At 36.2% G+C, this 23238-nt stretch overlaps 2 protein-coding genes across 4 annotated transcripts; one reads left to right on the forward strand and one right to left on the reverse strand.

Annotated features, from left to right (window-relative positions):
- Positions 1 to 499: 499 nt before the first annotated feature.
- On the reverse strand, positions 500 to 20220 carry LOC111443713 (symplekin-like). Of its 2 annotated transcripts, none has more exons than XM_023081647.1 (27): positions 19786 to 20220; positions 18162 to 18321; positions 17804 to 17896; positions 16292 to 16394; positions 15979 to 16138; positions 12489 to 12663; positions 11716 to 11856; positions 11028 to 11612; positions 10309 to 10923; positions 8676 to 8744; positions 7994 to 8101; positions 7668 to 7913; positions 7474 to 7521; positions 7190 to 7339; positions 6945 to 7109; positions 6798 to 6860; positions 6052 to 6162; positions 5879 to 5962; positions 5753 to 5800; positions 4464 to 4538; positions 4168 to 4263; positions 3061 to 3141; positions 2914 to 2985; positions 2468 to 2512; positions 1594 to 1677; positions 1403 to 1506; positions 500 to 1108 (listed from the first exon to the last, which is right to left on the reverse strand). In XM_023081647.1, exons 1-27 carry the CDS (start codon positions 19986 to 19988, stop codon positions 1063 to 1065), a joined length of 3930 nt encoding a protein of 1309 aa, XP_022937415.1. In that variant the 5' UTR covers positions 19989 to 20220; the 3' UTR covers positions 500 to 1062. The 2 variants fall into 2 exon arrangements, with proteins under 2 accessions (XP_022937415.1, XP_022937414.1); XM_023081646.1 differs by having other exon boundaries at positions 6052 to 6165.
- Positions 20221 to 20832: 612 nt separating this feature from the next.
- Positions 20833 to 22962, forward strand: LOC111443717 (ubiquitin-fold modifier-conjugating enzyme 1-like). Of its 2 annotated transcripts, XM_023081653.1 has the most exons (4): positions 20833 to 21280; positions 21378 to 21439; positions 22479 to 22611; positions 22951 to 22962. In XM_023081653.1, the coding sequence occupies exons 1-3, from the start codon at positions 20948 to 20950 to the stop codon at positions 22606 to 22608; spliced, it is 525 nt and encodes a 174-aa protein (XP_022937421.1). In that variant the 5' UTR covers positions 20833 to 20947; the 3' UTR covers positions 22609 to 22611; positions 22951 to 22962. The 2 variants fall into 2 exon arrangements, with proteins under 2 accessions (XP_022937421.1, XP_022937420.1); XM_023081652.1 differs by lacking the exon at positions 22951 to 22962 and having other exon boundaries at positions 20834 to 21280; positions 22479 to 22812.
- The last annotated feature ends 276 nt before the right edge of the window (positions 22963 to 23238 follow it).

Consider the following 23238-nt stretch of genomic DNA (forward strand, 5'->3'; position numbering starts at 1 on the left):
AAATCGTGCCACAAATACTTTTATTAGTACTTAAAAAATCGTGCCACAAATACTTTTATTAGTACTTAAAAAATCGTGCCACAAATACTTTTATTAGTACTTAAAAAATCAATCCAAATAAGCTCTCGGAACAAGTTACTATCTCATTTGAATTTATGGGAAAGATTTTGAAGCTTGTGTGAGACGGAAAGTTTTGTATGTTGTAATGCTAGAAGAAAGACGGTGTAGAATCGAACTATCAATTTCAAGAAGGATAATTGGTCACTTATCTAATGGGTTGAGCTTGGCAGTAGGAAACGAAAAATGAGATATTATCAACTGAGGACCTATGAGAAGTTAAGGAAAAGTCATATTACAATTTTAGTTCCTTTTAAGAGGTTCGTATTCATGACTTTTCAATTATATTTACAAGTTTACTTCTTGAACTTTAAAATTTGTGTTGAACGGAGTAATTTATAGGTTTCTAAAACTCAATCCTGTTTATGTCAATTCAAAGGAATGTTCTAAAGCTTCTCACAAGCTTGATTAGCACATTTTCAATCGTTTCAAATCTGCAAAAGACTTGAAAAACAGCATTGAAAGAATAAGGTAGAAGAAACCATATAATACTGAATTAAAATTACAAACAACAAGTTTGAATAGTACAAGCCACCCGGAGTACTACTAGACCGGACGAATCTAAACCAAAATGAAAAACATCAACATTTCTTTCCACTCCTTAATCAGATCTCTATGTACATCTACGGAGAATCAGCATTTCCCTTCCCCTTATTTTCTGGGGATGGCTGTTAGTCAGGTACAAACCTCTGTTCTTCGGAGTTATCTCGTTCTCACAATCACCCGGTTCATGCACCGTGGCACAGGATCAAGGTGCGATAAGTTATAGCCGAAGCAACCAAACTGCCACGGGATGATGACGGAGGATAAATCGCCTCATACTTCAAACAAGAGCTGATTAGTCAATTCCCAAGTTCTCAAAGCTCTCTGCTTTACCACTCTGGAGTTGATATGTGAACCAATGATATTCGTTGTAACTTTACAAGATGAACAGGATGTGAATCGCTACAAACGCCTTTCGTTTTCGATACCCAGAAGTACGAGTGTCGGTCTGCCAAAATGCAAAGTGTTCCCACATTTACTAAAACAAAACAAGATTCTCCAAAATGAATGCATATATTGGGCTATCTATTTCAGGGGGAGGGGTGATGTCTAAAGAAAGAACATTTTGAACAATCATAGTAGACATCCAAAGCGCCTAGATGCTTAGTTTAAAAGAGGGATTTCTAAATACCAAACTTCGAGGATCTTATATAAACAAATTCAGCTGACTCAAAAAGCCATTACACCCATTAAAACTAGCAAAAAGCAGGTAACAATACGCACAAGATCAAGAATTAAGTACCTAGAGAGAGTAGATTTTGTGCTGGGCTGGCTGGCATAAGCAGCAAGAGGACCTTTAAGGTTGACATATTTGTTCAAAGCATTTTCGAGCTGTGGCGGTGGTAACTACAAAAAGGAAAACTTATTACGGTCCGTATAGAATACCGAGTATAAGAGAAAGATATCTATGTCGAACTGGTGACATCATTATACCTGCAATAGTACTCGAAACGAATGAGGTTGTGTTTCAAATGCACATTTCAAGAAACCAAACCACAATTTTGGCATCCTCCAAACCTGAATTCAAAAGACAAAATAGCAGCATGGTTATTTATAATAGCAATAAGATCTAAATGAAGGACTCACAAGTTAGGCTTGGTTACACGCATGTGTTCTACCCCTTTAATAGTTTAACCAGCAAGGATAAACCCTTCTGCAGAAATAAGAACCCTATTTCAACTAGAAAGGAAACACCACATGGGTTCATACATTCATTAGCAATTAAAATCAAGGATTAATTGAATTTATAAATGTAACAGCCCAAACCCACCGCTAGTAGATTTTGTCTGCTTTGGTCCGTTATGTATCGTCGTTAGCCTCACAGTTTTAAAACGCATCTACTGGAGAGAGATTTCTACACCCTTATAAGGAATGCTATTAAGGAATGCTTTGTTCCTCTCTCCAACCAATGTGGAATCTCACAATCCATCCCCCTTGAGGGCTAGCGTCCTCGCTGGCACACCTCCCGGTGTCTGACTTTGATACCATTTGTAACAACCCAAACCCACCGCTAATAGATATTATCCACTTCAGCCCGTTACGTATCGCCGTCAACCTCACAGTTTTAAAACGCGTCTACTTGGGAGAGGTTTTCACACCTTTATAAAAAATGTTTCGTTTTCCTCTCCAACCAATGTGGATCTCACAATAAACCATATGGTAGAATTCAACGAGGCAATATGTATTCCCATGGCCCAAATGTAAACTAGAAATTGAAGGACAGAGTTTCAGATGGCAGAGCTTCATATAAATTTTATATATTTTTCATTCATTAGATTTGGAAAACATAAGTTGTTACCGTAGGTACCTGTCTGTTTACAAGTTTGGAAAGTATCTCCATGAAAAAATCAACCTGAAAAGAAATCACAGGTCGTACAAATGAGTAACTCATGATTTCAACAAATAATTATATTTCAAGCACAAAGCTCTGTAAGAGATATTCTGGGGACAAAGAGGAAAGGGGCAAGAAGAATAGATACAATCTTCAAATAAACTGAAGCTAAATAATGTCGGGCGTCTCAAAAAACTGAACTTTGATCGTACTTCTCAGCAGGTCGAAGCAACGGAAGAGTGTCAATTTCGACAACAATCATTTGCACTCAAAATTTGAGAACCCCTTTCCACCTAATTTAGTGCCACAAACCCGATACTCGGTGACCACACCAAAACTCACTCAAGAAAGCACATCTATAATATAGCTCCATGACAAAATTTCCTAATCCCAGAAAGCACTGAAAGAGTGGATAAACTTACCAGAGTAGGAAAAGCATCAATTGCCTGAATCACAGTTCTCATGAAGAGAAGAGGGAGTGGCGTTTGTTCGACCTGAAAAAGAAGCGTTATCAAATTATCAAATTAAAGAAAACAAAAGGGATTAGTTTCCTTGACTTATAAACATACCATCTGGCTCAAGGCTTTTGCTAGAACCTGCTGAGTGAACACTGTACGTTGCTCAAAACAGGCTGAACAAGCATCCGTTATCTAGAAAAACAAAAAGAACACCAGAAAATTATAGTATTTATTAATGCACCAACCATAAGGTACATGTGGAATCTAGTACAACCACCTATAGAGGGTTACAAATTAGATGGTCGCATATACATTATCTAACAAATGCACATAGTTAACTATAAGATACTAGAAGAATATTAGTCCTTAGCTGAAAAGCTTGTTAAAGAGGTAGATCGAAAGATCCCACATTGGTTGGAAAGGAGAACGAAGCATTGCTTATAAGGGTATGGAAACCTCTCCCTAACAAACACATTTTAGAACTGTGAGATTGATGGTGATATGTAACAGGCCAAAACGGACAATATCTGCTAGCTATGGGCTTGGACTGTTATAAATGGTATCAGAGCCAGACACCAAGCGGTATGCCCGCGAGGGCGCTGGGCACCCAAGGAGGGGGTGGATTGTGAGGATTCCACACCGATTGGAGAGGGGAACGAAACATTGCTTATAAAAGTGTAGAAACCTCTCCCTCATACGCGTTTTAGACCCAAGTGGATAATGTTTACTAACGGTGGGCTTGGACTATTACATAGATTTAAATGCAACAGGTTATAGTGATTTAGAGGCGAGAGAGCTAAACTGCTGAAATGCTTAGTAGCCGGCATAAGTCTATTTGATATTGTAACACAATTTCATCCAATCTCATGGTTGGTTTCCTATCCAGTTGGAGGGAAAACATGATAAGTGAAGGGATATCCAGTTGGAGAGAGATCTCAATTCCTGGCTAATCAATTCATTGCATATCTCAATCAAACTCTACGGTACATTATTTTTGCTGTTAACTGTTGAGTATAAGATCTCCAAGGATATGGGACCTTAAAAAGTCGAACATAAAACATTTGAAACTTTGAAGGATAAAACATACGTACCCGGCCTAGTTATCTGGACCAATTCTATAACGTATATTATTCGTTTTGTTATTTGAAATTTTGAAAGATAAAACATTTGAAACTCTATGATTAATGAATACAGAATACCAAAAGATGGCAACCATACCTTCTTTAATGCAAGGCCATCTTTTTCAGGAATTATGTTGTGGATGGCGATCAATACTTCAACAGGCGTTAAAGCTGGACGTGTATGTGCTGAACCCTGAAAGGAATGAAAAATACCTGTTAGCAATGTTCTATTAATACAAGAAATAACAAGAATCATATTCAACTAAATATTCAATACCCCACCATGCGCCACAAATCTTATGAATATCCACAAGATTTCATGGTTCTACTCGATTCTTATTCATGGCAACGGAGTAAAAATATCGTATTTTAACATTTGAAGTATTTCAACACCTGTAATATGTGAGCCAACGCTCTCTGAAACTTCTCCAATGGAAGATCGACCAGCCGAGGAAAAACAGGTAAAACCTGGTACCACATAAGGAATAAGAACGAAAAATTCAACAAGGATCTAAATGGAAACTGTGCACATTTTTTTTTTTTCTATTTTATTATTCGAACTTTAACACTTGTGTCCAAATTGGTAGGTGGGTAATGAACTTGTATTGCTGAGATTAGAGGGCAATGATGATAATACATTACTTGAAGGTTGTTTGAGGATGGCAATTACCCCGCCAAAAAAAGAACCATTTGCAAGAAAATGCATAAGGGATACGTCCTTTTGCTACCACTATTATTCAGAACATAATTGTAGCAGCTCAAGCCTACCGCTAGTAGATATTGTCCTCTTTGGGCTTTCCCTTTCAAGCTTCCCCTCAAGATTTTTAAAACGCGTCTGCTTGGGAGAGGTTTCCACACCCTTATAAAGCATGTTTCGTTCTCCTCCCCAACCGATGCGGGATCTCACAATCCACCACCCTTCAGGGCCCAACGTCTTCGCTGGCACTCGTTCCCTTCTCCCGTCGATGTGGGACCCACCAATTCACCCCCCTTCGGGGCCCAGCGTCCTTGCTGGCACACTGCCTCGTATCCACCCCCTTTGGGGCTCAGCCTCCTCCCTAGCACATCACCCGGTGTCTGGCTTTAATACCATTTGTAACAGCTCAAGCCCACTGCTAGCAACTATTGTCCTCTCTGGACTTTCCCTTTTGGGCTTCCACTCAAGGTTTTTAAAACTCATCTGCTAGGGAGAGGTTTCTACACCTTTATAAAGAATGTTACGTTCTCCTCCCCAACCAATATGGGATCTCACAATAATAATAATATAAAAAGCTGTTGTGCTCGTGATTTATTTTTTAACTTCTTCATCCAAATGATGTATAAAAAAACTAGATATCATGATTAAATGAATTTACAAAGTTAAGATGTATCATTAGATCAATTACACAAGTTCCAATTGTATGTCAAGCTGCACGTTAGTTTACATGATAAATGTAATCCATCCCAAAAATTGTGCTGAATTAACCTAAAACACAACCCCACAAGCTCACTCAAATGCACATTTTCATGAGCTATGTCAATAGATTAACCAATTGACTACACATTCTACATATCTAGAAATAAGTTATGCTTAATTGCCAACCACTATAAACGAGACCAACGAGACTAGCATCAAACGTCACTATTCAGACATTTTTCTTTAAATTAAAGAAAAACACAAAATAAAAAGTGGAGGGCGAGACCTCATTTTTGGAAAGTGAGGGCAACATTGGAATGAGAATAGTCACATCCTGGAGCAAACAAAGGGAATATGTATCAGATAATAAAATTTACACGGGGTAGAGTAGCAAAATAAATATTTTTCTAACCTTCAGTTTAGTTTCATATAAATGTCTAACGGTTGCGATCAGATCGGAAGAAGGCGTTGTCTCTTGAGTTAGTACCTGTAGAACCTGGCCAGTGAACGAACTATTAACCGGCAATCTATCAAAAAGCAAACTGTTCAAGGTCCAATCACTAATCGCGCCACACAAAGACATACCATTGCTAAAAGATGTTCACTTCCTGGGGGTGGATCTGATATTATTCTAAGCAATTCAGCATTAGATGAGCCTAGGGCCGTAATAAGATTAGGGATATGTTCATGAACGGCCTGCTTCAAAGAATAATAGGATACAGACATAATTCAGTACCAGATCTTGTACAGTTTAATTTTGATGCAAAAAAAAAAAAAAAAAAAAGGATAAGACTGCACAAAAGTGGCATACAACAGACATTAAGAATTAACACTTGAGAGTAGTTACTTTGAAGTACAAGCCCATGAAGAGGTATTAAAAAGTGTCAAATATCTCCTGTAAAGGAATCTCTTGCTCATCAAGGATTCTTCTATTTCTCTCCAACCAATATTCAACATAATAGCTAAACCAAACGACAAGTGAAGGACTTTCGCGATGATAGCAAGCAGAAGTCCGTTCCCAACAGCGCCAAGATAAGAGTGAAGACTACGTAAAAGGAGTAACAAGGATGTCGAATCTTCTGTTTCTATCAGTCAAAGCTTTCTACGCCTATCTACTCAACTTCACAAGCACAAAACACTTGAAGCATGTTTCTTGTCCAGAAATAGACGTATATTGGCTTTATATCTTGTTATTCTTGAATGCATGTTCCAGTTTTTGGGTTTTTCATCTACTGTTAAGCTTAGAAAGATGTAGCTTGCAATTTTTATAATATCAATGAAAAACTCGAGTTTCTCGTCGAAAAAAGAGAAGAAGAAGAAGAGGAAAGGACCTCTTTCACGGCTTTAGGAGCCCGTCCATAAGCATCAAATACAGTTTGAAGCAGACAAGGTTTCTGCAGGAAAAGGACTATAAAGTATCAATTTTACCAGGACAGGCAATGTCAGAATTATCAACATTAACATGGAAGATTAGTTACCTTTACGCATAGAGCAAAAAGAAGAGAAATATGTCTTTCAGCTTCTGAAAGTGACAAGGTTGAACTGGCATGAACTGTAGGTTGTGAACTCCTCATGGAATTGTCTTCTGAGGTTACAGGATCTGAAACTTGAGAAGCACAAATGGATGTTTCCTGACTCTCACCCTGTAAAACAATTTTGGCCATGGTAAAGGATAACATCAATAAATTAATACGTACAATCGAACAGTACAAATCTAACAGACCTCTCCTCCAGTGCTTTGCTCGATCGATCCACATGGTAAAGGCTTTACATCTGTCTGATCTACGCCGTCTACTGCAGACAGGAACATGTTTGTTGCATGTTGTTCAATCCTATCTGAAATGTAACTTAACCGATAGAGTTTGTTCGCCACCTAATGAACAATGAAAACAACAGACTCATGAAACGTCGGTAGATACATCATAAATATCATCACTTATTAGAATTGGAAATCCAGCCAACAGATTAAAATGTCCATTGTCAGGAACAAGAGCAGTGTTGCCATACCAGTCTAATAGCTGTTGCTCGAACCTTAACTTCTGAATGCATTGCACACTGCCATCAAATTACAATGTGAGGAACACAAAATAAAAGTTCAACTCATATATGATTGCAATGAACACAAGCATACACATCTACCTTGAGAAGGATAGCACAAATAATGAAAACATGAAAAATGATCAAAACGCAAGAATTTTTACCTTAAGAGCAATATCTAAGCAAGCTTGCCGACTATGTGGACGTTTCACAATCAAATTCCAAACAGTGCCAAGACCTTGCGTGACACGTTCAATATCGGGACTGTCCTTCCCCTGGTTGTCAGTAATATCACAATAGCAAAGGTTATGTAATAGTTCCAACGTAGAGTCCGGAAAAACTGGAACTTCACCAAGAAGTCTGCTAAAAGATTTGTCTGAAGCTGGAAAAGCATCTAGCAGTGATTTAGCCTACAATTAAATATTGCAATTATGTCACTAACAAATCAAATATTATGTCAAAAAATGTGAGTGAAAGGAAAGTTGCCTACCACAACTAGAAGAAACTTCTCGTACACAGCAAAAGACGAACTTTCCACTGAATCTAGAATATTGAGTGAATGCAGGTGATATAAGACATGTAAAACAAGCTCATGCCCCTGAAAAAAACACGTCAAAGTTAAATGGAGGGCTCAAAAACAGCCATGAGAACATGTGCCAATTAAATTTATTAAGAACACTAAGAATCGTGGTAGAAACATTATAATAATCAAGAAGAATCAGATGTGACCAATATATGAACGACATGATCCTGTTGATTTCAATGAACAATCTACTATTACAATACTCAAACTGTGCACATATAAACCATCTAACCAAAAGGAAAACCCCAACAGACCACAACACGTGATGAAGAATCGTTGTGCACCTTGAAACATGATGGTAACAACCAATTAAGAAAGTCAATAAGTTGAAGATTTTACACATGCATTGCATAGTGTTATCACATCTTAATCAATGATCTTTTCTTATGTGACCACATGCTTTTTTTTTCTCAGAAGTACCACTTGAACTTTCAAAAAACAGACTACAGGGAAAAAATGAGGATTGAATGTCATTTATGCCTATCATCAAATCTACCAACAAGCTGAGATTGACTGAACAAATGAAACTTTGCCTTCAGTAAATTTCATGAAACCTCATACCATGCTTAACACACAGGAAATGTGATACCTTTTGCTGTTGGTAATCAGTAGCGACTTGTTTTTCCAACATTCGAACAATATCATCATCAGCATCAACCTACGATGCGAAGGAAAAGAAGATAATTTTTAATTGCACGAAATATCAAAATACAGTAGAATGGTAGATCCAACTAAACCAGTCTGTTAGAGTACATAAGAAAGTTTCATTTATATCCAGTCTTTCCCCCATGGAATTAACAACTATGCATTTGTATATTTACACAGACACATCGTTTGGACCTCCAGTGGACCAAGAAAGAAGAAAGAGAACCAAAAATCATCATGTATTACAACAACAGTGATGCATATGACTTGGCAACACACATGTGAAACATTTTACCTGATATCATTAAGAAATTCCAATCAAAGGCCAAAAAAGTACTAGAGTTCTTCAAAGTATTTCTCTAGTAATTTTTTGGATTCAATCGATACAGATTACAAAGGCAACCAAAGAACAATCCTCAAAACATAAATGAGTATATATCATATTTTCAATTCATGAAATATCACCAAAGTTCATGTAATCTATCAACATACTATTTTCGAAGAGAAAACCTGTGAATCCCTAGTTCAAAAGGAAGACAATGTAAGATAAGACTCTGCAACCCTTTCCTATTACCTTTCAAACATATGGTAAAAGCCAAAGATTCAAAACAGTAACGTACTCCTTTCTGTAAATGAATGCAGAGATGCAAAGTAGAAAAGTAACATTGTAATTGGCAGAGATGATCATTACAACATGAAGCAGATGTGACTTGTCCTTTCCAATAGGAGAAAAGTGCATAAAAATGTGGAGGCAATGTAAACCATAGGGAAGAAATACATAGAGTTAATGAAAATATACAACATTATACAGTCTATGCTCACATGCAAGACATAAATCTTCATTCATTCATTTTTCGAGTTATATTTTAGTAACTCCAAAAAGTTTGTTGAATTCAAATCACCAAAGTTCAAATCCACATCATTACTTTGCTCCAAGTTGATTAAGAGTCACTTTGACAAAAATTACCATGGCCTAAAGTGATAGCGATAGCTGACAGATGCAGAAGTTAACAATGATTAAATTACTTGATTTCATGATCGAATGCACACAAATTATAAGGTTAGACAATGTACAAATGTGGCACAACACAAACTGATCCCTTGTTCTTGCATTTTCCATTTCATGAACCTTAAAATGAAGGCTGTCAGTCAAACTTAGGTATATAGATCCCTATCTCAAATTGTCAACATTTATTTCGTAAAGTGCAATCATACAGTGGCAGATATTGAAAGGAAAAACCAAAGTTGCTCAAGTACGATAAGGGTTACTTTCAGAAGTACAAAGAAGGAAGAATCAAACAAAACTTATATGAATGTGAATAAATAATAGCGTATATTACACTTTGGGCCTCTTTGGCTTCCTGGACAAAAACTTGAAGAGTACATCTTCCTTAGTAGTTACTTATGTTCACACTAATAGCTAGCTGGAAAGCTGTTATTTACCTTAAGTACAACGTGGCTGAACTTCAATTCCGCCAATCTCATTGTACAGTATAATTTTGATAGTAATCAAAGTTTGTCTTGTTAAAGAGAAAAACCAAAAAAATAATAAATAAACAATCAGACATTGCCCCCACCTGAGCAACCATTCGAGCAATTATTGCCAAGCATTTCTGATGGCAGTCTGCCCCATTTAAATTCTTGCACGAATCAAATATCTTTTCAGCTGCCAAATTTCTTACACTTATTTGCTGTTCTGGAGTCAAGTCAACGTATGGAGGAAGCTGAGGCAATTCCTCACAGGTATCTTCAGATGCAGCTGCATTCGTAACTGATGGAGAATACGGATTGTATTCTATAGAAGACGATGTATCATCCCTCTTTGTTGCCGAGTCATCGACCAAATTAACTGCAACTAAACCATCATCAGCTTTTCCAACAGCAGTAGACAAGGGATCCAGAGGGGCATCAATCTCTAATATAGAGTCAACTTTCTCAGCTCTATCAGGAGATTTTGATTTGGGGGTTGGTTGATCTGTTCCAATCGGGAATGGAGTTTCAATGATTTTTTCTTCAACTTTTGTTTTAGATATAGAAAATACCGAAGAATTCTCGATTGTCGTAGAAACAGGAACCGAAGCAGATTTTCCCAAAGATATGGAACCATCAACATCAGATGTATTTGAAATTGCCTCTTCCACACTAGAAGCAGAAGATACTCCTCCACGGCGAGGATCAAGGCGGCGGGGATCCTGCATGAGTGAGTAAAATAAACCAATTTATTTAGAGGCAGAGTGGTAGACCTAACACGGACAGAGACATAAATTAATGCATATCCACAGCTGGCTAAATTTACCCTTCTTGGATCGCGTTTAGAGTCAACAGGGAGACTATTGACAGCAGACTCGGCATAAGTTGAACCAGCGGAGGTGGCCAAAGAAAAAGGAGCTTGTGCAGTAGAAACTGAAGTTTGCACAGAACTCAATGGAGCTGATGGTGCCAGAACTTGTACGTGACTACTTACTTGATGAGTTACAGGTAAGTCCCCATGCCTAGTAGTTGGAGGGGGGGCTTTGGGCAAGTTCTTCATGTTAGTTATGACAATATCAGACAGCAAGTCGGGGTGAATATTTGAAATCAGAATTTCTAGTGATTCTGCACCTCGCTCCCCTTCAGCTAGTAAGGCACCAATCATTGCAATCATCTGCTCTGCAGGAGTCGATTCAACATCTAATGTAGGAACATCATGGGATGTCCCATTAGAGATGGCACTCTGTCGAGAACCATCTTTTCGCACTGTGGAAATTGGGTGAAAATCTGGACCTAAGCGAACTTGCTTGGAAACCTCATGGCCATTGGGAAGTTCTTCATCGTCCAGAAGCCTAGGTCTTTTTCTTGTTAGATCCACTGATGCATTATGCTGATTTGATGATTGGTCATCCTTTTTATAAGATATATTAATGTTGAGACAAGAAAAGGGAAGCAGTAAGAGACATATATAGCAATAAAGAATAGTGATCATATCAACACTTGGCCAACCGTACCTTGCCCAGCAAAGCATCACGGGAAGCTCGATCTGCAGCCTTCACCATTTTGTCCACTTGCCTGATTACCTGATCTGCAGCATCTCCAGCATTCATAGCTCTTAAAGCCTTTAGTAACCTGTCTCTTGACTGAAAACCAAGCTATCAGAGAAAAGTGAAATGGGCATCAGTCATTTTCCATGAATTTAAGTATTTATAGCCATTCTCATTTTTAACAAGAAATTATGAAATTAAAACTTCAAAAGCCCCACAAAAAACAAGCTTCTTCACTGAGGTTTTAAATTCATCCCCCCACCCCACCCACCCAAAACAAATTGATAGAAAAATAAAAAAAATTTAAAAAAAAAAATCCAACTAAGGATAGAAATAAATGGAGAAAATTGAGATGATTCGTGGCAGTTTCACTAATTATAGAGGTTCCACAATCAAAAGGAATAAAAACTTTCCTGCCTCATCAAGGCATCTCACTAACATGACAAAAAAATAAAATGAACTCGAGATTTTTTGCTTGCAAACTCAGCCAAAAGCAAAGTAATTATTGAGCAAAGCCAAAAGTAATTATTGAGCAACATTCTATTCTGAAGTTCCATTGCAAAGCTAGCCAAAAGCAAAGTGCAATAGATTCTTATATAATAATGACATGGTGACTCCATATTGCAATTCCCAGGTGCACAACAAAGTAAAAATCAACAAGAAAAGAACCTAGAGGATTATACATACTTGTGGGAACATGCACGATCGAAATGAAAATATAAACTCTCAAGTGAACTCACCTCTACAAACGCTGGATGCAAACACCTTAGGAATCCCAAAAGTGCAGATCTTATAGAATACTGGATACTGGCAGCATGACGCCCTTTTACCATCTCAAAACTTGGAACAAATTCCAACAGTGCCGATAGAATGATACCATAATGAACTGGTCTTTTCCTTGCTATAGCTGCTAAACTGTCAAGCAGAAGAGCAATTCATTTGAAAGAGGAAGACAGATTGCAAATATCAAAAGTTGCAGCAATGGAGGGAAGTTTAAGCAAACAATTCAAGAATGGAAAGAAAATACGTAAACAAAGTGAATTGCAAAAATTGGAATGTAACTATAGATGACGGAAAAAATCATAAGATCAAAAACCATATCCGTCCACCAGTTTCCTAGCTACACAATGTTTAAACAAATTGGAACAGCAAAACCAAGTGTCACAGGCCAAGTAACATATAAATCCAAACAGATCCTTCAACAAGAGCTGCATTTCATAAATATTAACAAAAACTGTGTTCCTTTAAGAAGGTAAGAAAACTTTCCTTCTGAAGGATGAGAAATTCTCAATAAAAAATGAAGGGTCGAAGCAACAGTATACATCGATTAGCACTTGGTGAAAGACAATATTTTGTATTAATATTCACGCATAAAAGGATATGTTAAAATCATTTGATTACTAATAGGCTGCCATATTATTTGCTCATAAAACCTTCCTTTTTGACAAACATGAATTGTTCTTCTCAGGTTTCACCTCCTGTCTGATTTAAGTTAGAAAATGATCGAGATGACCTTATGAGCAAATCCATGTCCTTGTATGATTCAGAACAGACTAAGTCCTTTCTTTGACTGCTGTTCCGAATACAAATAATCCGATCCTTTCTTTCTTGTTCATGATATTCCACATATAACAATTAATTTCTGGTCAGAAGGAATAAAGCATTTCACAGAAAAAAACTATCATAGTTCTGATTCTTAATTTTGCATACTTCAACATAACTCCAGATGAAATAACAACCACAGTGAAATTAAATCAACAACTTCGTCACACCTTGCTGTAGAAAACACTTCTACAACCAGATACACGGAGGACTACATTATTGCCTGTGATATGGCCTACTTCCAGAGGCAATTAAGGGGTTTCTAAAAAAATTCCTCCCCTCAAGGTTTCTAAGGTAAGGGGCAGCTTCCATAAGAACGTAATGGCCAAACAAATGAACAACAGACAAGAACATCAGTCATAAACAGCACACCAGTTTTCCCCAGCAACTATTGCTACAGCTTTGGAATCCATAAAAATATAGCACCAGAACATTAATTTTAACTTTATAAACTGAATTATTTAAGCCACGACAGTTGCAATTACGCCACTTGTCTACAAACTTCCATCCTAATTAACGTAACTACAGGTTAACCTTTCACCACTTGACATAATATATGGAGAGCTTCATCATTCATCAAGGTATTAGAGTGATCGACAGAATTTCTTAGTTTATAGTTGGAAAAGTATAACAAGCCAATACCAGAAAACACTTCAACCATTACCAAAGCAGTACAAAATATGACATGGATTTTCCAAAACTTGGTTAAGGTTTTTCTAACACCTTAAAGATCAAAAAACCAACCTTCCTACAAGCAAGCATGTTTTATTTCAATATCCAACAAGAACGAGAGAGTATTCGTTTTCATGTATGAATCTCAAGTAAAATGACAAGCAGAAATTCCAAGGAAATATTAGCTTCAAGTGCACATCCAGGAAGCCAATTTTCCTAGAATCCTCTCTTCACAACTACTTTTTATACATCTTATGTTGCATATACTTATATTATATTTTTGGAGCCTCGACTGTATTTGGTGTTTCAGGGAAAAAAAAAAAAACTATGGTCTGAAAAATGCAATTTCAAGAGGAAAAAACTATTAAGAGCCTTAAGAATGATAGCAGAAAGTAACTGCTGATCAAGTAAGACGAGAAATGAAGGAAAATATCTGCAATGATGAAACTTTTCTTATAGAAATTAATGAAATTCATCAAAAATCTTTATGATGAAAGAAAAATTTATTGAATTAATTCCCCATCACATAAAACCAAAATCTTGGATGCTTTACAACCTGCCACTATCAAGACTCAACTTCACACATTTAATGGATAAACAGACTATATAAGCTCACCCTCACCGTCTGCAAGATCATCAACATTCTCTAAGTGACAATTGTAACTGCTATCCGAAATTACATAAAAAGCTGAACCACAAAAGTCGTAGGAATGTGATTGAATTAAAATTCAAGCCCTCAGAATCTGGATTGTTTCTATTATAGCTTATGCAAGTTAAGGACTTGATATATTATAACGTGATAGCTAAATAGTTCAGAATGAGGAGCTCTTGCATCGAACAAATTAAAAAACTAAGTGCAATCTCAATTCTTACAAGCGAATCACATAAGCTATGAGTAAGCAGATGTACATAACAAATGCCGGTTAAAAGAAATAAGCAAAACTCCAAACCATATTGACCAAGAAAACAGGCAAAATATAAAGAGCAAAAGTAGAAAACAACATATTGCTAAAACGTCAGAAATTGCTGGTTAAAATGAAATATTTTATTATCTCAAGTAAAATGTGTATCAATGTCAAAATAAAAGTATACATATTCAATTAATAGCTGTAATTCGCTGTATGCACATAGAGCGTAGGAAACTGTGATAAATGGTTTCGTTAACAGTTTACAACGTATAAACTGCACTGGTTCACCTTCCATCCCATTCACACAAGTAATCATTACACCAGTTATCCGTTCCTATCCCTGGCCACTGGTGCTCCAAAGTACCCAAAAAATTTTGCAGGCTAACACCATCTAGCATTGCTACTCCATTTTCTGAATCATCAATGAAATATTATCCAATGCCACTAAATCCTCTAAAGTGAGCTTGTCAGCATGCAGCACTGAACGTCACAAACAAGCAGCTGAACTTGTTCAATGACCTGATCCAGGCTTCAATTGTCCCTTCACAATTTTCAAGATAGTAATGACGAGGACAAAATAAAGGTTACTGCTATGTGCTAAAGTTTTGAGGCCTCCACCGATCTGACACAATATGTGGCATGTGGATTCAGAACATATTTATATATTTACCCCCAAACATTCAGGCAACAAAGGAAAATAACAAACAGTACAGACAATACGAGGAAATCATTAACCCAAAATTAAACGCAAAGGCCCTACACAGGTTAAATACACAAGTATGTTATTTAAATTACCATTAAGTATACAAGTTATATTCATCTAAGCAAAGTAATTCAGTGACAAACCAAAATGACATTCACAATACATCGTTAGTAGTAATGATGAAAACGTTTGGATCACAATGTCGTTCCTCATACACGTGCAGAATTTCTCTAAACCTCACAGAGATCGTATGTGCAACAATGAACAACCAAACATAAATTGAAAATGGCAAACTGCCATCAAGTAATAAAATAACCAGATACGAGAAAGAGTGAGAGGGCTCACCTACTGACAATTGTTACTGTGTATGTACCAGCAACAGAACTGGTCTGCAACAAATTCAAAAGAATACCAAGCATCCTATTAGCTTCCGACGCTAGCACAACTGTATCCAATATCGGAAACCCACCAGCAAGCCATGAAATGTTAAAAATATCCCCATTTCCTGTTTTTACGCAGGATCAAGTTAAATTTCAATCAAACAATCTTCCATAAAAAGATGCAAGCATATATTTACCTTCAAGCTAAAAGACAAAAAAAAAACTGATAAATGTTACAATGTGAAGCACAAAAAACTTAAAAGCAGGCAAATGCATACCTTCTGAGATAGCTTTTTGTGGATCATTTGTATCAGACGTAAAAAGTAGAACATATGTTTCCAAAAATTTCAAAGCCAGCAACCTCTTCCCGACAGAACCAGGCTACAATATGACATTTAAGCAGCTTCAAGGTCAGAACAGTTGGTAATTCTTCAAAAAGAAATACTGAAAATTAAATCAATTATGTAAAGCATTGCTTATCCCAAAAAAAATGTTCAATTATGTATAACTTCCAATGAGTAAAATGAAAGGCATGGAAGTGGTCCGGAAAGATTAAACACACAACATTCACCGAAAGCTTTTTTTAATTCAGAAGTAAACCAATCAATAAATTAACAAAAGTATGACACAGGGCCCATTTGGATCGCAAATATCGTTTCATGGGTACAAATATTAAATATCTGGTATTTGAATTTTCAGGATGATAAATGTTTGTATTTTTGGGTAGGCAGAAAAAATAATGTCTCGGATTTAAATGTATGTGTTTGAATGTGCAAAATAATAAAGGAATGAAAATTAAATGTTTCTGTTCATTTTGCAGGATTTGTTCTTGGGATTTTAAAATATGTTTATGAACTAAATAAATTTTTAAAAAATGACTAGAAAAATTGTCTAAAATCTAATTTGGTTAGAATATTTTTTCCTTATAACTAAATAAAGTCAAATTTATACAATTATTATATGCATTGTATACAAACAAAAGTTTCATTGATAAATTTTCTACCTAATTTTTCTTCATCTTTTATCTTTACCTTATGGCTTCCATCATTGCGCATTGAACTTAAATTAAACAATTTAAAATCAACCTACAAATTTCACTCTCTATTTTTAAATTTAATTACAAATTAAAAATATATAAGCCATCAAAATATCACATGCTCATTTTTTTACTCTCCAAATAGAATAATATACATTAAATCATTGTATATATTTTTCTTATTAAAAAATTAATTTAGATTATTAGATTCAAATTGAAGAATATTTAAATTAATTAAAATCGTTATACTAAAATTAATTTATACATCAATCAAAAAGTAATTATTGAGTAATTTCTCTCTAGTCTCTCCTATTCATATTCGAATGAAAAAAATCTCCTCTCCAAGAAGAACTACAAATTTCCATGGTTCATGAGATATTTTCATCAAAGGAAAATACTTACCTAGGTTATAAAAAGTAAACATCCATGAAACAAACATGGTTTTTTGACTCCTTCCCAAAACCCATCTCAAAACTCATGAAACAAACATGGCCTACAAACATATATTAAGATTTTGTGCATACACAACACACACATACATGTACACGGAGAGGAGGAAGAGAGTGAAGAAAAAAATATAAAAAAATTAAAAGTCAAACACATACATTTAAATCCGACTATCCAAGACATTTTATAAGCCTTTTTCCCATAAAAGGTAACAACATGAAAGAAGAAAGAAGAAAGAAAGATCCACATTTTAAAGTAAAAACAATAGCAGAAAGTTTCAAGGACCGGCAGTTAGGCATTTACATACCTCTATGGCAATTGCCAAAACCTCATCTTTAAACTTCAATATCCTCATCCACAGTTCTTCAAGCCATCTCTCAACTTTACCCCGTCGATGCAACTGAGGAATTTAAAAGTTATCATCTCATTTGTGATGTTACAAATTAAGTTATACACACACACACATGTATCTTCATACTAATGACATTGATAAGAGGCAAGAATAATTATACATAAATATAACGGTTGATTGACCTTCTCAAACCATGTTGGCAGGCAATGGAAGATAAATTAAACATAATTCAGAAGAAAAACAAATCAAGCATTAAAAGTTCAGTAAGCCCAATGGTTCAAAAATTTCTTCAACTTTAAGGAAAAGGAGAAACCTGCAATGTCATCTCTCTTAAAGCACCACAAAATAATTTTTGCCCACTAGTAATTGATTGTCGTGCTACAATAGAGTCTTCATCCTTCAAAGATGCCAATAAAACTGACATTAACAGAGGAGAATGTTCCATGGCTCTCAATCCAATGTCTTCAATCACCCTGAGTATTTTGTGTAAAGTGAGAGCAGTTAAGGTATAAATAAATGGAAGAAAAATATTTCCAGCAGCTAACGTGCTTGAGAATAGAAGTAGAAGAATTTATGTTAATAAAAGAAGCCCAAGTGGACAAGATACGTGGTTGCTCTGAAATGCAAACATAAGTGTACAAGTAAAATGAACGTGATTTTACCGGGAGTATTAATTGATCAAGGACTTTGTTTTTATGTATATATACAAATAAGAAACTATGTGTTTCATCAAGAAAAAAGGAAAAACAAGAAAATTGGCCTTCAAAAGGACAGCGTAGCAAAAGAAACCTCAAAGCTAACTATACAAAAGGGGGGTTCCAATCCCAAATAATAGGACTTAGAAACAGAGGCATTAAGTTAAAATTGACCAATCCTTCCAAGAACACTCCAAATCCCCAAAAGTCTTTTGTTCCTCTCCAGCCAAAGAGACAAATATTGATCTCAGACAGAAGTAAGGCAAGATACAGCTAAAAAATTCACATATGCTAAAAGGCAACAATTTAGATGAGCTAACGTTGACTGCACATCGAGAAGAAATAAAAATGAATCCACAATAAACAAACCGACTATCCCATTAAGAATATATTGAAATTACTACATTTATCCTAACCTGTGTGTTTTTTTTAATATGAAACAATTTCCCTTTGTCGAATAGGTAATTACACGAGAGAAGGACAATAAATCTCCCAATCAACAATAACTGATGGAGACACAAAAATCCAAGTACTGCAAATAAGTGTGAGTACAAATTTTGAAATTCTCCCAGGTTCACACACATGCCCCTCCTTGAAAGGAGCTCGATAAACGAACCAGCAGAACGAGGACAAAGTCTCCTTAGAGCACAGCATTTAAATTCAAATTGTTCCGGCATCAAACTATAAACTTTTAGATTAAAATTTATTCTAACCAATCAACTTGTCTTTCAGTATGACAATTGAACGTGTACCATAATATGAGAGAATAATTTCAAACACCTCTAATATTACCTCCTCTCCAATTTAAATTAATATCCACAGGCTGGGACCAATACTCATAATCAAAGACATGCAAAAAAGTGGAATGCTGATAATATATTGACAATGAAAATTCATCCCTAACCTTAGGTTTGAGTTATTTAAAGTCCAGTGACCACAGCTTGATATCGTTAATCCAAATTTGATGCCGTAAATAAATACACTACCTACCAAGTAATATGGACGAGCACAATATGTAATATTCAAAATTACAGTTAAAAGTTAACCGATATTTTTGCAGATACTGCAGTATATCCAATACAAAAGTGCATTTTCCCTTGTAGTGGAAAATAGTTTTCACCAAACTTATCGTCTCGCTTCACTATTTATTAATGTTGAACTAGGACTAGGGGAAATGTTATAATAAGCATAAATAATACAAAATACATACAACAGAATGAAAAGTTAGGGTTTCGAACTCACTCAATTAACAATTTACGTAGTAAGCTCTCGGGGGAAGACTGAAGCTCGACCAAGTAGGAGTAGAGCTCTGCTGCAAAAGATGGCTCGATGGCTAGTATGATATCCTTCACCTGCTTCAAAGATGAAATCTTCACCGTTAAATCGCCGTGGTTGTTAGCGGCGGCGAGGAGAGACAGTGCTCTTTCTCTAAAAACTCCTGCCATAGTAGACCTAGAAGGAAAAACTAGCTATGAAACAAAAATGGTGAGAGGTTAAATGGGGATGTGTGGAGGCTTTGAAGGAACAGGGAAATTTATTCCGGGAAAGAACAGGAAACCGACGGAGAATCAACCGGAGCGATGTGGTTGTGAGAGAATTTAAGCAAGCAGATGAGACGACGGCCTGGCGCGAAGGGCAGGCATATGTATATCACGTGGCTATGGCAATGCGAAATCGAACGTAGGTCCCTTTTCACATTTTTATATCAGATTATTTTTTAATCAATTCTAGGGTTTCTTTCTTATTTTTACAACCAAAAAGAAAAAAGAAAAATACTAAATTAATAAAAATCTCTTCCAATTTAAATTTTTTAAAAAGTTAAAACTTTTTAAAAAAATTGTTAATTTTTTGAAGAAAAAAACACTAATATTTTATTTCTAATGTACCCTTTAGTAAAAATACTTTTGAATTTAAAAAATAATTTTTAATGTTAGTTCACAGTTCAGAAATACTAATAAATTTTCAAAAATAATATTAAAAATAAAGATAATATAATGGATAGTTAATAGACCATTTATTAATATTATTTTTAAAGTTTTATAGTTATTTTTTAAATATGGTTTTTTTTTTTTTGGGTGGGTAAGTTGGAATGATATTAATCCAACTTTTTAAAATTTAAAAATGTTTTTAAAATAGTGTTGAAAATTGGAACTTTAAATCATAACATTAAAATATTTTTTAAAACCACGGAAGGGATATTTTTCATATTTTATTATTCTGTTTTATAAATAAGACTTGTAAGTTGTAATTCCGAAAATGCCCTCTCTATGAACTTCCAAGAGGCACACAAGGTACCATTCCACTTTGGGAATCAGAACAATCAATCGACGGCCACTAGCCATAAAAGGGAGTTGCAGGAACCGACGCAAGTCGGAATCTCGGTTAGCGTTAGCAGAGAAGAAGTATGGAGGGTTGGGATCCGAATACCAAGTCGACGCTTACCCAAATCCCTCTGCTAACGACGAAAGCCGGGCCCAGAGATGGTGCGCCATGGACGCAGAGGTTGAAGGAGGAGTACAAGGCATTGATCGCTTACACTCAGATGAACAAGTCAAATGACAACGACTGGTTCAGGATATCGGCTGCGAATCCAGAGGGAACACGATGGATCGGAAAGTGCTGGTACATCCACAACCTTCTCAAGTACGAATTCGATCTTCAATTCGATATTCCTGTTACGTATCCGTCCACCGCGCCAGAGCTCGAGCTGCCTGAGCTGGATGGAAAAACACAGAAGGTTTGAGTTCGATCGAATTCGATTGTTTTGAAGAATTTACGTTATTCGTAGTTCAAATTTGGAACTCATTTTGACTGGATGTTGTGAATTATTTCAGATGTATAGAGGCGGAAAGATCTGCTTAACCATTCATTTCAAGCCCCTCTGGGCGAAAAACTGGTAATTTCGCTTATCTTTCTTTAAATGATGGTCTGCTCAGAACTTTTGTGAATTATTTCAGATGTATAAAGGCCTATTATAGAATATTTACTTTGTGTTAGTTTGCAATTAGAAGTTTAAACAGTCTCAGCTTTGGGCACAATGCATGCTTCCTTTGATCCGGGTCTCAACAGGGGTTCTTCCAAATTGTTAACAGTGAACGTCGTATTTTGAATGGAAAACCCATAGGTTCTGATTTCCCAGTTATTCTACTTTGGAACCAGTTTTGTTCGCAATGGAACTTTGTTAGAAATGAGGACTCTCCACGCAAGGGTATGATATTGTCGCCTTCCCCAAAAGGCCTCATACTACGTGGAGATGTATTTCTAACTTATAAATTCATAATCAACTCCTTAATAGCCAATGTGGGACTCCTGTTCCAACAATCTTTAACAATCCTTCCCTCGAACAAAGTGTACTATAGAGCCTCTCCTGAGGCCTATGGGGCCCTCGAACAGCCTCTTCTTAATTGAGGTTCGACTCCTTCTTTGGAGCCGTCGAACAAAGTACACCTTTTGTGTACTTTGTTCGACACTTGAGTCACTTTTAGTGACTCAATTTCGGGGTCCCAACTTCTTTGTTCGACATTTGAGAATTCTGTTGACATGGCTAAGTTAAGGGCGTGGCTCTGATACCATGTTAGGAATCACAACTCTCCACAATAGTATAATATTGTCCACTTTGAACATAAGCTCTCATGGCTTTGCTTTGGGCTTCCTTAAAAGACCTCACATCAATGGAGATGTATTCCTTACTTATAAACTCATGATCAACTCCTTAATTAGCCGACGTGGGACTTCTTTTCCAACAATCCTCAACAAACTTTATCTTTCATGAATCGTGTGGTCGTTTTTAGTTAAACCAATACGTTGAGGATTCAAAACCTTCAAAGTATTACCGTTTTGGGGCTGTTGTTGGGCATTGCACTTTGTTTTCCAGCTTGTTATTGACATGATCTTGGCCTACTGGGTAAAGAAATGGCATGGGATTTATTTTGCAGTCCTAGGTTTGGAATAGCTCACGCTCTTTGTTTGGGACTTGCACCATGGCTTGCTGCTGAGGTTCCAGTTCTAGTCGATTCTGGTATGATCAAGCACAAAGATAACACAACATCAACCAGTGAATCTTAGCAGGTATATAAACTTGTCATGGCCATAAAACTGAAACTTTTGACCTCGTCAATTTCTGGACAATTGGAAAATAAACATTTCAGCTCCCCAATGTTGTAATTTAGAGGTTGTCTTTCGACTTCCCAGCCCACAAAGCAACTGCATACACATAGCTATATATTTTACTGGGATTCAGTTCATAAATGTTGCTACATCAGCTAATCACCTTCTGTTTGCCAGTATTCTCTCTTGGGTTTTCGAGTCGTAGTGTAGTTTGCCTCCAAAAGCGACCCCGAGTGGATCGTGTCGATAATCCTCCTCGTGTAGCCTAACTTGTTCCGGTTACAACTTCCATCGTTGCAGAAGAATGAAGAAAGAAAAAAGGTCTGTGTTAGGACACCACCAAAATGAGTTCAGCTAGTGTAGCTGCATACTTGGACGGGTGCAACCATTATGAACGCTGCTCCAATACAGGCTGAGAATGTTGCCTGCGGCTCGTTTACACCATCCTCGGTTCCAGCCACCTGATTTTGCCACAAGATTTAAGCTCAAAATGGCATAGTTAAGGCCTCATTTGACAACCCTTTAATTTCAGTTTTTTTTTTTTTTTTTTTTTTTTTTTTTTTTTTTTTTTTTTTTTTTTTTTTTTTT

This window comes from Cucurbita moschata, unplaced genomic scaffold, assembly GCF_002738365.1.
Source record: "Cucurbita moschata cultivar Rifu unplaced genomic scaffold, Cmos_1.0 Cmo_Scf00005, whole genome shotgun sequence".
Taxonomy (NCBI): Eukaryota; Viridiplantae; Streptophyta; class Magnoliopsida; order Cucurbitales; family Cucurbitaceae; genus Cucurbita; species Cucurbita moschata.